Genomic DNA, 13334 nt, shown 5'->3' with positions numbered 1-13334 from the left:
ATTGTTTAAGATACACAAAAAACAGCAGCAGTGCATTCTTTATATTTATAAGTCTTAAAAATAATTTTTAGAACATTATCCAGTTATATAGACCTTATACTTTCTAGCATTCTAATTCAAATATTCTAAATAAGCGAAAAGGACTTTTGCTTAAGGCTATGGGAAGAAAATTATGGCGACAAACACAATTATATATGGAGATCAACAATATATTTTCCAGTCCAGAAAATTAGGCATTAGCCAAGTGGGACAAAATGTTTAGTTAACTGTACTGCTGCTTTGTCCTGAAAAATATATCATCAAAGTAGAAGCTTACATCTAAAAGAGAAACTCACACAAATATTCATCTACATGTAGTGCAAATTAACTTAAAAGATGTAATACTTGTGTGTATTCTTCTCAAAGAATGAAGTGTTTAAGAAAGCTGGTCTGCTTTATTGCACATTTAACTTCAAGCTTAGTGTTTTTTTTATTTTAATTTTTAAGAATGAATTACTATGGAGATTGGAATATTTTAACTCTCTAAAACTGGTTATATTAGTCTTTCTATGAACCAAATGTAACCAAATGGACTTATCACCTAAAAAGCTAATACATGCCAAATGTATGATTTGTAGTTTTAAATTAAATCAGGCACAGAGAATCAGCCATTTTAGTATTAATTGCAGTAAATTGACAGATAAGGCTTAATTTCTTTATGCCAAAGTCACTGCATATCCATTGCTTGTAATAAAGGAAAAGAAGGTACCTCAATTCATTAATTTTTATCTCAAAAATATATCAACTGCTTTGGTAGAGTTTGGTAATTTACCATTAAAGTAAAGCTTTAACTTAAAATTCATAAAATTAAGTTTCAGTTAAGAAGTGGGCATTTAAATAATATTTTAATTATATATTAAAATGTACATCTCAAAAGTTACTTACATTTTTATTCAGCTATCTAATATACAAATCACTATAGCCCTAGAAAATGTGTACCTTATTTTTAATGGAATCAATTTAATCAACTACTAGCTAACTACAAAATAAAAATATCCAATAATTTTCTGAAATCATTAAATATGTTGTACTTTAAATTACATTACCACTTGTACCTGTATATAAGATTTTTAATATTTTATATTTACCATTATTTCTCAAGGAGAGGATTTACTTTTACTCCTAAGTCCTTAAAAAATTATATATTAGAAATTCTCACTGCTAAATAATATAAATAATTTAAGGCATTAAAATGACTTTTGTAAAGCATGTAAAATGTAAAGCATGAGCTAGCATTTAATATATTTAACATACTTTTTAAATCTGCTCAGTAACTATTCTATTTTTAAATCATAAAAATACTTTTTAAATTTGAAAATAAATGCAAGAATTTAAAAATATACATATATATATATATAAATAAATAAAACAAACCAGGTAAAAGCTCATATTTGTTAAGAATGTAAAGATTTACTACTCCTGTTTTTGAAAGTTACAAGGTCAATGTAGAGGTACTCAAACATTTTATGAGAGGAGAAAAACAGGGTTTTGGTCCTCTACTAATTTAGCAGAAGCAAAGTTTGATTGTAACTTATTTCTAAAATCAGTCTGAAAGAGTCTACTTTATAAGTGTGCACATCCCCATCACCAATGCCAGAATATATAATTTTGTTTCCAGCAATGCAGAGAGAGAATTGGAAGCCAATGATTAAAAAGAAGAGATTGCTACCCACCACCAAAATATTCAGTATTAGCACCTCAGTTGCTAAAATGATTAACACAGAAAAAGTTATTCCAAAATGACTTTTTCATTAAATTTGACTAATAGAAAATTTAAATTATATTTTAAGGAATCAGTTATTTACCATATTTTCTCAGACTTATATACTTCTTATTTCTTGGTTATATGCTTTAAGGTCATACTGACATCAAGTGATTATTATTTATCCTTTATGCACCTTAAACCACTGGCACTGACACAGAACAATGGTTTCACATTCCAAAATTTGCAGGTAATTTTTAAAGAAATTATAGCTGTGGCTAGTTGCTAAGCATTAACTGGCACTTAATAATTAAACTTTCTTTAATGGAGGTCTTATAACAACTAATTTTCAGTATCCAGAAATTACCAATAAAAACCAGGATCACTCAACATTTTTAAGTTCATTAAGAACGGGAATATTTATGAAGGAACAAATGTGTACAAGTTTAAACGTAAATATTTTTGAAAAAGCAAGATATTTGACATTTTCAGCTCAGCTACTATCTGAAAACATACTTGTGAGACTAAGGCAATAGAGTACTCCATACTAAAGAACTGTTAACAGCATCATTCCATATCCTAGTGTCTATAATACTTTCAACTAAGATTTCATTTTAAGCAAGTATTTGTTCCTACTGAATGGCTTATTACCTGCAAAAATTCTTGCAAACTCAAGGAAATAACATTCTATCACCCTAACTACAGTCACATGCAAGATATTAGCCTTTTTGGGGGCGAGGAATGGGAGGAACAAGGTGTGTTCTGAAAAGGAACTGTGCATTGCCAAATTTCTCAAAAAACTTTGCAAACTACAGCCTTGAAAACTGAAATGCAGTAATACCACTAATCAGGAAGCTAAGTATGGTGTACCGGAGGTGCTCAGTAACTGTTCTATTTTTAACTCATAAAAAGCTAATGTTCAAAATATTGACCTCATGTACACAAATTCAACTACTAATAAATAAAAGTATGATACATAGGTTTTTTGTTTGTTTTGTTTTGTTAAAATGATTTGATCAAAACTTTCTTTAATGCAGGTCTTAAAACAACTAATTTTCAGTATCCAGAAATTACCAATAAAAACCAGGATCACTCAACATTTTTAAGTTCATAAAACTAATTTTCACATTATGCTCACATTGAGACCTCCAAAAAGCAAAAACAAACAAAAAACAAAACAAAAAACAAAAAAACAACACACAAACAAACAAAAAATTGAATCAGGAGTAGCAAATATGCTGAGACTTCTGCTTCTGTCATCCACTTTACTGAACCTCCCACTTTTGATTGTAGCATACTGGAAAACACACAGCTGACTACCACGGTGTCAATGTTTTGGTTTCAACAGCCTTTGCCCACACTGCCATTCACTGCCCAAAGAAGCCAGGAAAATCTGGCAACTGCTAACTGCCCAGATAAATGTAAACCAGGTAGCAGTCTTTACACAGTTAGGAGCATGGGGACCACACACAATGCACACTAGCAGAAAATAAACATTACTTTAGCCTTTCAGATGTGGATTAAAATGATTATAAAGAAATATAATTCACTATACCCTAGCCATATATTGGGCATTTTAAAGTTGCTGAAATATATATTCTGCAACCCTTATCTTAAAGAAGTATTAGGAGAAATTTCCCTGTTTTCCCCCCTCCTACTTCCCTTTCACAGAATGCATAAGTTTTACTTTAGATTTTTACAGGCTAACATTAGTAATTTTAAGTTGAAAAGTCTGCCCTAACTTCTAATGTATAACCAAACAATACAGTTCCCCGAAGAATTTGGGCATCTGTACACTACAACCAGAAGGCCAAATGTAGCCACATTCTTTTTTTGTACTGCCCAAAAGCTAAGAATGATTTTTGCATTTTTAAAGGGTTACATAAGAGAAAAAATGCAACAGATACCGCTTGTGGCTCACAATGCTTATTATCTGGCCCTTAACAGAGAAACTGTGCCAGCCCCTGACGTATGAGAAGCTCTAAATGAATGTCCTGTTCCTACTACCTTAAATACAATGCTTTTTGGTGTTTGTTTTAGGTTCCTGCTCAAGGCCAAAATCTAGGGCATGAAAATAAGTAGTTGTTGATAAAATACAACAAGGATATGCATATTTATTTTGTTCAAATAACAAATAATAGCAAATAAGTAACAAATAAAATACTCTGCAGAAAATAGGGCTTCAAATTTTCACACAAAAAATGAATACAAAATTTGTAAGATTTACATTTCATTTTATAATTTCCACAATTAGTACTTGAATAGAGCTTTATAAAGTCTTCCAAAAGCATGCAAATATCAAATTAATTTAAACAGAAGAAGATGAATAAACTTCTGAAAGGCAAATCAACAAGTCTATGTAATAAAACAAAGATCATAAACTAAGTATCTGTTATAGTTTAGCAACATAAATTATATAAAGATACCAATAAAACAGTATATAAACATAAGGTGAGCACTAGAAGGCTAAGAAGTAAAGAATTCCTTTACATCACTCTATATTTTCATTGGATGATCCACATAAATGTCTACAAAGCAAATTTAAGTTAATCCACCTCCATATCAAAAACACTACATACAACTTCCTTACCTTCCTCCCCCCCCTCAAAAATAGCATAAAGCCTAAAAATCTATTTTAAAAGGAAACCAGGTAGTTTTCTGATTAATTATGAATGCTGTGGTATATTAAAGCACTAATATCAAACTCTAAGAATGAACTAATACTTCTAAAATAGTAACCACAGAACAAACAAAGAAGACAGCTATTTTAGGTTCATCAAATGAGAAGTGGAAGGCAGCATTGTGGGAATAATAAGACTTCCTTTTACTGTCTTCTATTGCCTTTCTACTACAACTACAGTCCAGGTACCAAAGTTAGCATCACCTGAGAGTCAGTTGGATATACTCAGAATCAGAGGTCCCAACCTAGACGCACTGAATTAGAATCTAGATTTGAATAAACACCCGTTGATTCCTATGCATATTAAAGTATGAGAAACACTGCTCTATTTGCAATTCTTTACATTAGGCAGTCTCCTAGGTTTTTTTCTTTATAAAATTTAAACTAAAATGTTAACTAGTTCACAAAGTATCTTTTAAAAGTTACAACTAGAGCAAACCACTACAGGAACTCAATATTTGTTAATTAATAAATTGTTAATGGTAGTAGGTTTGCAAGTGTTTTCAATAAAATTCCTTTAATTTTATATTTGTAAATTTTTCATAAGAAAATGATGGGGAAAAAGTTATGAATATTATAATCATGTTTTTTGAGTACCTCCCCTCTAACTGAAAACAAGGAATCCAGTCAGAGACAATCAATAAAAAGAAGACAAAAACCAAACTTCTCAGCCTCTGGACCTGGGAAGCAATGTGAATAAGATCTTAATTCCTCTAAAGTAAAGTGTAGTGCTGTATATCAAGTGTATATCAAGTCTTTCTTTAACTTATAAATCAAAGACTTAAAATAGGACTTTTTTTATATATTAAACTCTATTTCATACAGGTAGGTTAAATAATACACTGAAATTATTTTATTTTAACTAGAGAAAAGTTACTTTTAAAATTTAGGTAATTTTGGGCCCTGGCCAGTGTTGGTCAGTGGTTAGAGCATCAGCCCAAGCACCAGAGGGTCATGGGTTCGATTCCTGATCAAGGGCACATATCTGGGTTGCAGGTTTGATTCCGGCCCCAGTCAGGGTGTGTGCAAGAGGCAACCAATCCATGTCTCATTTTCACATCGATGTTTCTCTCTCCCTCTCCCTCTCCTTCCCTCTCTCTCTCCCCCTCCTCCCTCTGCCTCTCCCTCTCTCCTCCTTCCTCCCTCCTACCCTTTCTAAAAATCGATGGAAAATATATTCCAGGGTGAGGATTAACAAAAAAATTAATAAACTAATAAATAAATAAATAAATAAATTATAGGTAATTTTAAAAACAAAAGATCAAACTGGCATTAATTTTTGTCAGAACAACCCAGTAAACGAATAACTGCGAATTTCTATTTATTTTCTAAATAGTCTCTTGCTTTACTGAAAACTTTCTCCTAAAATATATCCTTACAAAAACTCTACCAAAGTCAAATACTTCAAATACAACAAAATTTAACCTAGAAACATATGACATAAGACTCTTAAAAGCACTTCCAAAACAGGGAACTCAATATTTGTTCCCGTTCTTTCATTTTATAAACATCACAGCAAAAAAAATAATAATAAATAAAAAATTCCCACATTTCTTGAATGTAAGATGTGCTGAGTTGAAGAGAATGTTCCATGTGGAAAGAAACCAAAGCCAAAAGTAATAGCATGGAGACTGGATTAAGAAGTACTGCCCTTTCATATCCTTAAAGGAGCATTTTCCAAATAATTAGTTTTACTTCCTATTTTAGTATAGCAGTAGGAAAAACTGATAAATTACACTCAATAATAGAATAGTTATGCTCTCAGGTATGTACATTTATTTATGTTTAGCCTTCCTGCCCCCAAAATGATGTTATTAGGAGATATATTAGTACACTATGGTTAATTAAAATCACTTGATATAGATAAGAGAATAGATTTGTATTTATTACAGTTTTACCTACCTGTCTTGTCTTTGCTGATGTTTCAATAAAAGGAATTCCGTAACTTCTTGCTAAGTCCTGAGCCTGTTTTGTGTCTACTGTTCTAGAAGGCAAATCACATTTATTTCCTACTAGGACCATAGGTACATCTTCAGAGTCTTTGACTCTTTTTATTTGTTCTCTGGGGAGGAAAAAAGAGTTGCATGACAGGTATTAGAAATACAAAAATTGTACACACCTTTCTTATAAAATATGGCCTAGCGAAGACTTTTAATTTAATTCCTGGTTCCCATCACACCAAATTTTGTGTCTCCTCTTCAGTATTGTTTTTCCCCATCTTAAAGAGAGAACTTCTATGTCTCTTACAAGATGTAATACCTAGAAATATACTAAAACTACAACCTAATAGGTTCATATATGCAGTTAGGTCACATGAAAAAACAGAAAATATTGAAAATTCTAGACCACAAAAAAGATATGCCTAATTTTTAAAATTATAATCTTAGAAACATATACTCTATATGCTGTTAAATGTTTGTATAGAATTAAAAATGTTTTTATAAGACCATGAATTATAACATTAATTTTCACATTTTTCTCACAAAAAAGAGCAACAAGTAGAAAGATTTTTATTTCTATGTGTACTACCCTGTTTATTCTGTAAAAGTCCTTCTTTTTCAATAAGATGTGCATAAGCACTAAAATTTGTGGTAAAATTAAATTCCTTCTAAATTTTAAGTGAATTTCAAAGATGCAGCATGAAATAAAACATCAATTTTTCTACAAAAATATTACCAAGCACCCAAATTTCTTTTCCTTTATTACTAGACTACAGAGAAAGCATGCTGTAAGAAATGTTAAACCTCTTTACTAGTCTAACTCACTGTTAAAACATAACCAATGAATGGGATATTTGCTGAATATGTATTTTATGAAAACTGTAAATCCTCAAAGAAACAATATAAACTATACTTAATAGTGATTATCTTTTTTTTAAAAAAAAAGTCAGTTTTAGGCTGATTTATCAGTTTCTTTAAAAACTGTAATTGTTCTAATACCTGTCTTTTACAACTTCAAAGTTGTGGGTGTGTTTTCCTCCTCTTAAATAGCTAATATCCGATTCCAAGAAATTCCGCACTAAATATACTTGATTATTTTTAAGGCTACTTAAGTGACACTGCCTCAATTACATTTTCCTATTTTTTGTTGATGGTTTTCATTTTTATGATAGCTCTAGCTTACAGCCTTGTTTCCCTGGTGTAGAGTGGTTAAAAGCACAGTTTTTGGAGTCAAACAGGCCTAGGTTCCAATCCCAGCACCACCATCTATGCAAGCTGGAACAAGTTACTCAACTTATCTAATTCTCAAGAACTTCATCTGTAAAACAGGGATATTACCTACCTCATAATTATTCTAAAATTTAAATTAGATAATTTATGTATGGTGATTAGCAAAGATTCAATAAATGGAAGATACAATTAGTCCTCAATGTCAATTTACTATGTTCAATTTAAACCCACCTATAATGGTGAATATCTTCAAATGATTTAGTATTATTTATGGCAAATACACAAAGAAAGCCCTCCCCAGTCCTCATGTACTGGTCCCTCATTGCACTGTACTCCTCTTGACCTGCTGTGTCGAGAATATCCAAGAGACAGGTTTCTCCATCAATTACTACTTGTTTCCTGTAGGAATCCTGAGAAGGGAGAAACACAGTCTAGATTATTACGGTACCTTTTACTTTTAAAAAAGTGTTAGACACAACTCAAGAAAAAGAACCTGTCACAACTGGGAAAATGACTTGAATAGACATCTCTCCAAAAAAGATAGACAAATGACCAATATGCATAGGGAAATATGTTCAACATCATCAGGGAAATGCATATCAAAACCACAATGAGTTACAGCTTCACAACCATTAGAATGGCTATTATTTTTTTTTTTAAAAAAAGTAAAATAATAAGTGTTAGCAAGGATGTGAAGAAACTAGATCCCTGGCCACCACTGGTGGGAAAGTAAAATGGTGCAGCCATTGTGGAAAACAATTTGGTAGTTCCTCAAAAAGTAAAACATAAGATTACCATATGATCCAGTAATTCCAATCCTTGGTATATAACCAAAAGCATAGAAAGCAGGGAATCAGAGCAACATTATTTACAATAGCCAAGATGTAGAAACAACTCAAGTGTTTATTAACAGACTAGAGGCCTGGTGCACGAATTTGTGCATGAGTGGGGTCCCTCGGGGTGGCCTGCGGGAATTGGGCCGAAACCCGCAGTCCAATGCCGCCTGCAGCTCCTATCTGCTGCTCCCGCTCATCCCGGCCCCACTGCGCCTGCTGCAGGCTCGCGTCCAATCAGTCCCAATTGGGAGAGGCTTGCACGCTGCCACCACAACAGCAGCACTCGCCAGCCATGAGCCCCGCATCTGGCGCCCTCCCGAGGGGAGTGGCCTGTGGGATTGGGCTGAAACTGGCTCTCCGTGATCCCCCAAGGGGTCCTGGATTGCGAGAGGGTGCAGGCCAGGCAGAGGGACCCCACCAATGCACGATCTGGCCGGGGAGGGACTGTGGAAGAGCTCCAGGGCATGTCCAGCCCCATCTCGCCCAGTCCCAATCAGCCAGACCCCAGCAGCAAGCTAACCTACCGGTCGGAGTGTCTGCCCCCTGGTGGTCAGTGCATGTCATAGCAAGCGGTTGAGCAGCCTTAGCATATCATTAGCATATTACACTTTGATTGGCTTAACAGTCGACCGGTCACCAGATGACCGGACACTTAGCATATTAGGCTTTTATTATATAGGATGAGTAGATAAACAAAATGTGATATATAAATACAATAAAATAATACTCAGTCATAAAAATGAAAATTCTGATATATGGTACAACATGGCTGAACCTTGAAAACAGTAGGCTAAGTGAAATAAGCCAGACACAAAAAGACAAATAACTATTATTTCACTTACATGAGGACCCTAAAATAAGTCAAGTCACAGAGACAAAAAGTAGAATAGAGGTCACCTGAGGCTGGGGCAGGAGGGGTTAGAGAGTTATTGTCCAGTAGATACAGAGTTTTAGTTTGGGATAATGAAAACAGAATTAATGGCTGCCCAACACTGTGAATTTACTTCATGTCACTGGATTGTACACTTAAAAATGGCTGCAATAGTAAATCTTATGTTATATATATTACCACAATTTTTAAAAGGCTGATACAAAGAGATTCAACAATGGAAGTGCACATATAAGTAATAAAAAGACCCAAACTCTTATAAAAAATAGTTTTTACAAAAATGGAATAGCTCTACCAACTCTGTTATTCAGGATGGTTTAGATGGCAAGGAAAAAAAAATCAATCCGCTTACAAATAAATGTCATGCATCTATTTTACTTATAGTCAAAGGAATACAAAGAAAATGGTCTACACTGAGGATTTAATGCCCTTATCCATTTCTGAAATCCTGGGAACACTATCTCACAGCCAGGTGGATATTATGATAACTCTAACGAATACGACTTCTATCGGCAAATTCTGTGGGGGAGAATAGATGGCTGGCTATCTTAAAAAACCTAGGCAACGCTAAGATTGAGTAAGGAAAGGGGGTGGGTAACATCAACAGAATCTTAAAATGAAAATCTGATTTTCTTTGACTTTTGATTTATACTCATGCCTAAAGGATTTCACACACTCTGCCAAAATAAGCCTAAAAAAATAAATAAATAAGGAAAACGGAATGGTGCAATGTGAAGTCATGGAATAAGAGGCAGGCTGATGATAGGTATAAAGTATACACCAAGGGCACTGTTTCTCATTGTTCTACATGAGGGCTTAGCAGTAAAGTGTCTTTATTTGATGGATTACTTTATAGACCATTCCATCATTAAAAAAGAGAATGGTCATTAACGGTCATGTTTTTGATAAAATATTTTTTAAATGTTCACAGTAGAATACAGATATGTATCTCAGGGATGGGCAAAAGTAGGTTTACAGTTGTCAGTGTGCAAGTTTATTCTGGAATTATTTATTTTTGTATCATTTTCCATATGAACTGTAAACCTACTTTTGCCCACCCTGCATATGTAACATGATCCCAATAAAATATATGTATATATCAGTATAGCTGTACCCGTACATATATTTAAAAACTTATGGTATTACATAAAAATGTTAATAAAGGCTGTTATCTTTTTTTGTACTCGATGCTATTAAATGTATTCCTTCTGTGGCTTTTCATTTTTAAAAGTGTGAAAGACTACCATGTTAGACTATGATCTAATGCTTATCTTTTAAAGTAAACTGCATTTTCCATACTGTCTATAATAAAAATTATTTCACCAGTCAGAAAAAAAGGATGGATATTTATTTTCTAAGCAGGAAGCTCTTTACAAAAAATGCAAACATTTGGTTGACATTTTATTATTTTCGCCTACTCCCTTAATTAACTACTTGAAAGAACTCCCATAATATGTTAAAAACCAGTGTTTTTGAAGTATAATAAAGAGCATGAATTGAGAGCAAAGTACAGTGTCTTAGAATCAACCCATTCATTACCCAGGTATGGCTAGAGATCAAAAAGATTTCCTTACCTGTTGCTGTCACCTCATGTTCTTCACTTACCAATACTAACCTAAGTTAACCTTAGAGCTGATAGTTTCCTTAGTCTTTAAATATAAAATGTTTACCAACAATAAAATTAAAAGACTGGAGCCACACAAGTCTAGACCTAAGGTGTGGCTGGGAGATTACTCACCATCTGCCCACATATATAATGCCGCCAAAATGTAGCTCAATAAAGTCCCATTTACAAAATTTTCAAATACTTTGTGTTTCAAAAGTATTTAATGTGGCATATTTGTAGTTTCTTTATGTATTTCGTAACACATTTCCATGATGAATATTCCATCGAAAAGACTGGGAAAGCAGCCCCTCCCTATTCACCCATCTATCTCATTTCTATGACCTTTTCCCTTCTAAAACCTAAAATAATTAACAGCTAAATTCTGTGTCATATTCAGTTATTGAAAAAAGTAATCTACAACCTACATAAAAACAACGAGTAGAATCTTATTAAAAATAATAGGTGAAGGTTAAAACTTCATTATTGCCAAGGTTAATTTTTAAGTAGTCACTGAGCTATATAAAAAGGCAGTGCCACTTGGTAAAAACTTAAGAACAAAGATGTTAAAAGGCAAAGCATGATCTGAAAAAAAGAACTGACAGGTTTAATAACAAAGCAGAAAACAAGCACAACAAAAACAGTATATAAATACTAAAGATTCTGTTCCAACTTCAGGTTAGACATTAGGAAGAAGTATATGGAAGTAGAAAAAAATTTAATCATCAGTGTAAGGTCTTTCCAAGACTAGAGTCTAAATAAGAGTTCAGCAAACTATTGCTCACAGGCTAAATCCTGCCCACCTGTTTATGTCTGGCCCATGAACTAAGAATAGTTTTTACGTTTTTAAATGGTTATTTAAAAATAAAACAAAGATTATGTGACAGACCCATATGGCTCTTTATAGAAAAGTTTGCCAATCCTGCTCCATGCTAATAAAATGCCTTTTCACAAGTATGGAGTATTCTCAATACATATTATTTATCCCTTTTATACTTAAAATATAAACCATCTCCCTGAGAAAGTACAGGTTACTCAAGTCCAACCAATTTTAAAAACCACAGATTCTAAAAAGAAACTAGTTAGGAATAGAGCAAGAAAAGGATCAAAACCTAACATTCTTAATTAGTATTATGTCCAGCCATTCAAATACAAATAAACTTTTAGATCAGGTACACAGATTACTAACATCTTTTGGAAACTAGGATAAAATAAAGTCACTTTAACGCAACATAATAAAATATTAAATGCAAGAAAGTTATTCCATATATTTTCTCTCGCTCTCACAGTACTATTGTTATGCTTATGTAAGTACTAAAAACAAAACCTTTTCTAAATGAAATATACTATACTGGCAGAAGCTAATCATAGATAGAACTTAAACATTTATAGGGATACAATAAACAGGCACAATCCTTTTGGAAAGCAATTCCAGTAGTTATCAAGAACCACACAAATGCTCATAGCATTTGACACAGTAATGCCACTTTTGATAAATTATGCTAAGGAAATATGATTTATTTCCTTTGAAATGATAGTTACAATAGAAATACACTTAACATGGCAGGCATCCTAAAATATCTTACAAAGAAAAATTACATAGGTATTTAACACCAACCTACAATCTTACACCATTGATCTATGTTCAAAATACACTCTAAATCCAAGCACCCACCAGCACCAGTACCCTAGTCCCTAATACCATTTTGTCTTATGCAATCTCCTGCAACTGCTTCCTAGCAGGGATCCCTGTGGTTACTCTTAAATGATACATTCTCCATACAGCAGCTAGTAATTATTTTTTAAATGTCACTCACTTTAAATGTCACTCACTTGCTTAAAGTCCTTGAATAGTATCCCTTCATTCTCCAAAATAAAATCCAAAGGACTTAGCATTCTCTTAATTTAGCACCTCTATATTTCCTTCATATCATGTACTTTGATCTGTAACTAGGTACTTACTTGTGTAATTGTTTAAATCTGTATCCCCTATTAGGTTTTAAACTCCATGATGGTTAAGCTCACATCTGTTATGCTTACCATTATATACTCTATGTGTAAGTTTTGAAAATAGCAAATAATTAGAACTGTCCGTTAATAAATGAATCCATTCAATGTAAATAAGTGCAGACACTATAAAACTGTCTTATCAAAATACAAGTTTAATAGTTTAAATTATATTTAAAAATTAAGTTATAAATTTTTAAATTATAATATATTGAGTATTTTAGTGAATGTAGTCAATCAAATTTTAGATAATATAAAACCTTTAATGTAAAAATATAAACCAAACAATACATACAGAGATTTAAAAACACTTGCAGGGGCCTTCAATTGTATTAAGTTTTACATCTTAAAAAAGAAAAAGTATCTAAACCAAAAGTGGCAGAATGCTACGATATGAAAAATCTGGTT

The 13334-nt window shown here is 32.7% G+C and overlaps 1 protein-coding gene across 3 annotated transcripts in view; it reads right to left on the bottom strand.

The window, feature by feature from the left end:
• KRAS (KRAS proto-oncogene, GTPase) overlaps positions 1–13334 on the bottom strand; it is a 44206-nt gene that overhangs the window by 10450 nt on the left and 20422 nt on the right. For all 3 annotated transcript variants that reach the window (XM_070410539.1, XM_070410540.1, XM_070410538.1), the window contains exons 3-4: positions 7823–8001; positions 6324–6483 (exon numbers count right to left, since the gene is read on the bottom strand). In XM_070410539.1, coding sequence (XP_070266640.1) covers positions 6324–6483; positions 7823–8001 — 339 coding nt within the window. The remainder of the gene's footprint in view (positions 1–6323; positions 6484–7822; positions 8002–13334) is intronic.

Source organism: Myotis yumanensis, unplaced genomic scaffold (genome assembly GCF_028538775.1).
Source record: "Myotis yumanensis isolate MYYU_CA2020_CCGP unplaced genomic scaffold, mMyoYum1.0.hap1 SCAF_3, whole genome shotgun sequence".
Taxonomy (NCBI): Eukaryota; Metazoa; Chordata; class Mammalia; order Chiroptera; family Vespertilionidae; genus Myotis; species Myotis yumanensis.
This window is presented reverse-complemented; position numbering and strand designations above follow the sequence as displayed.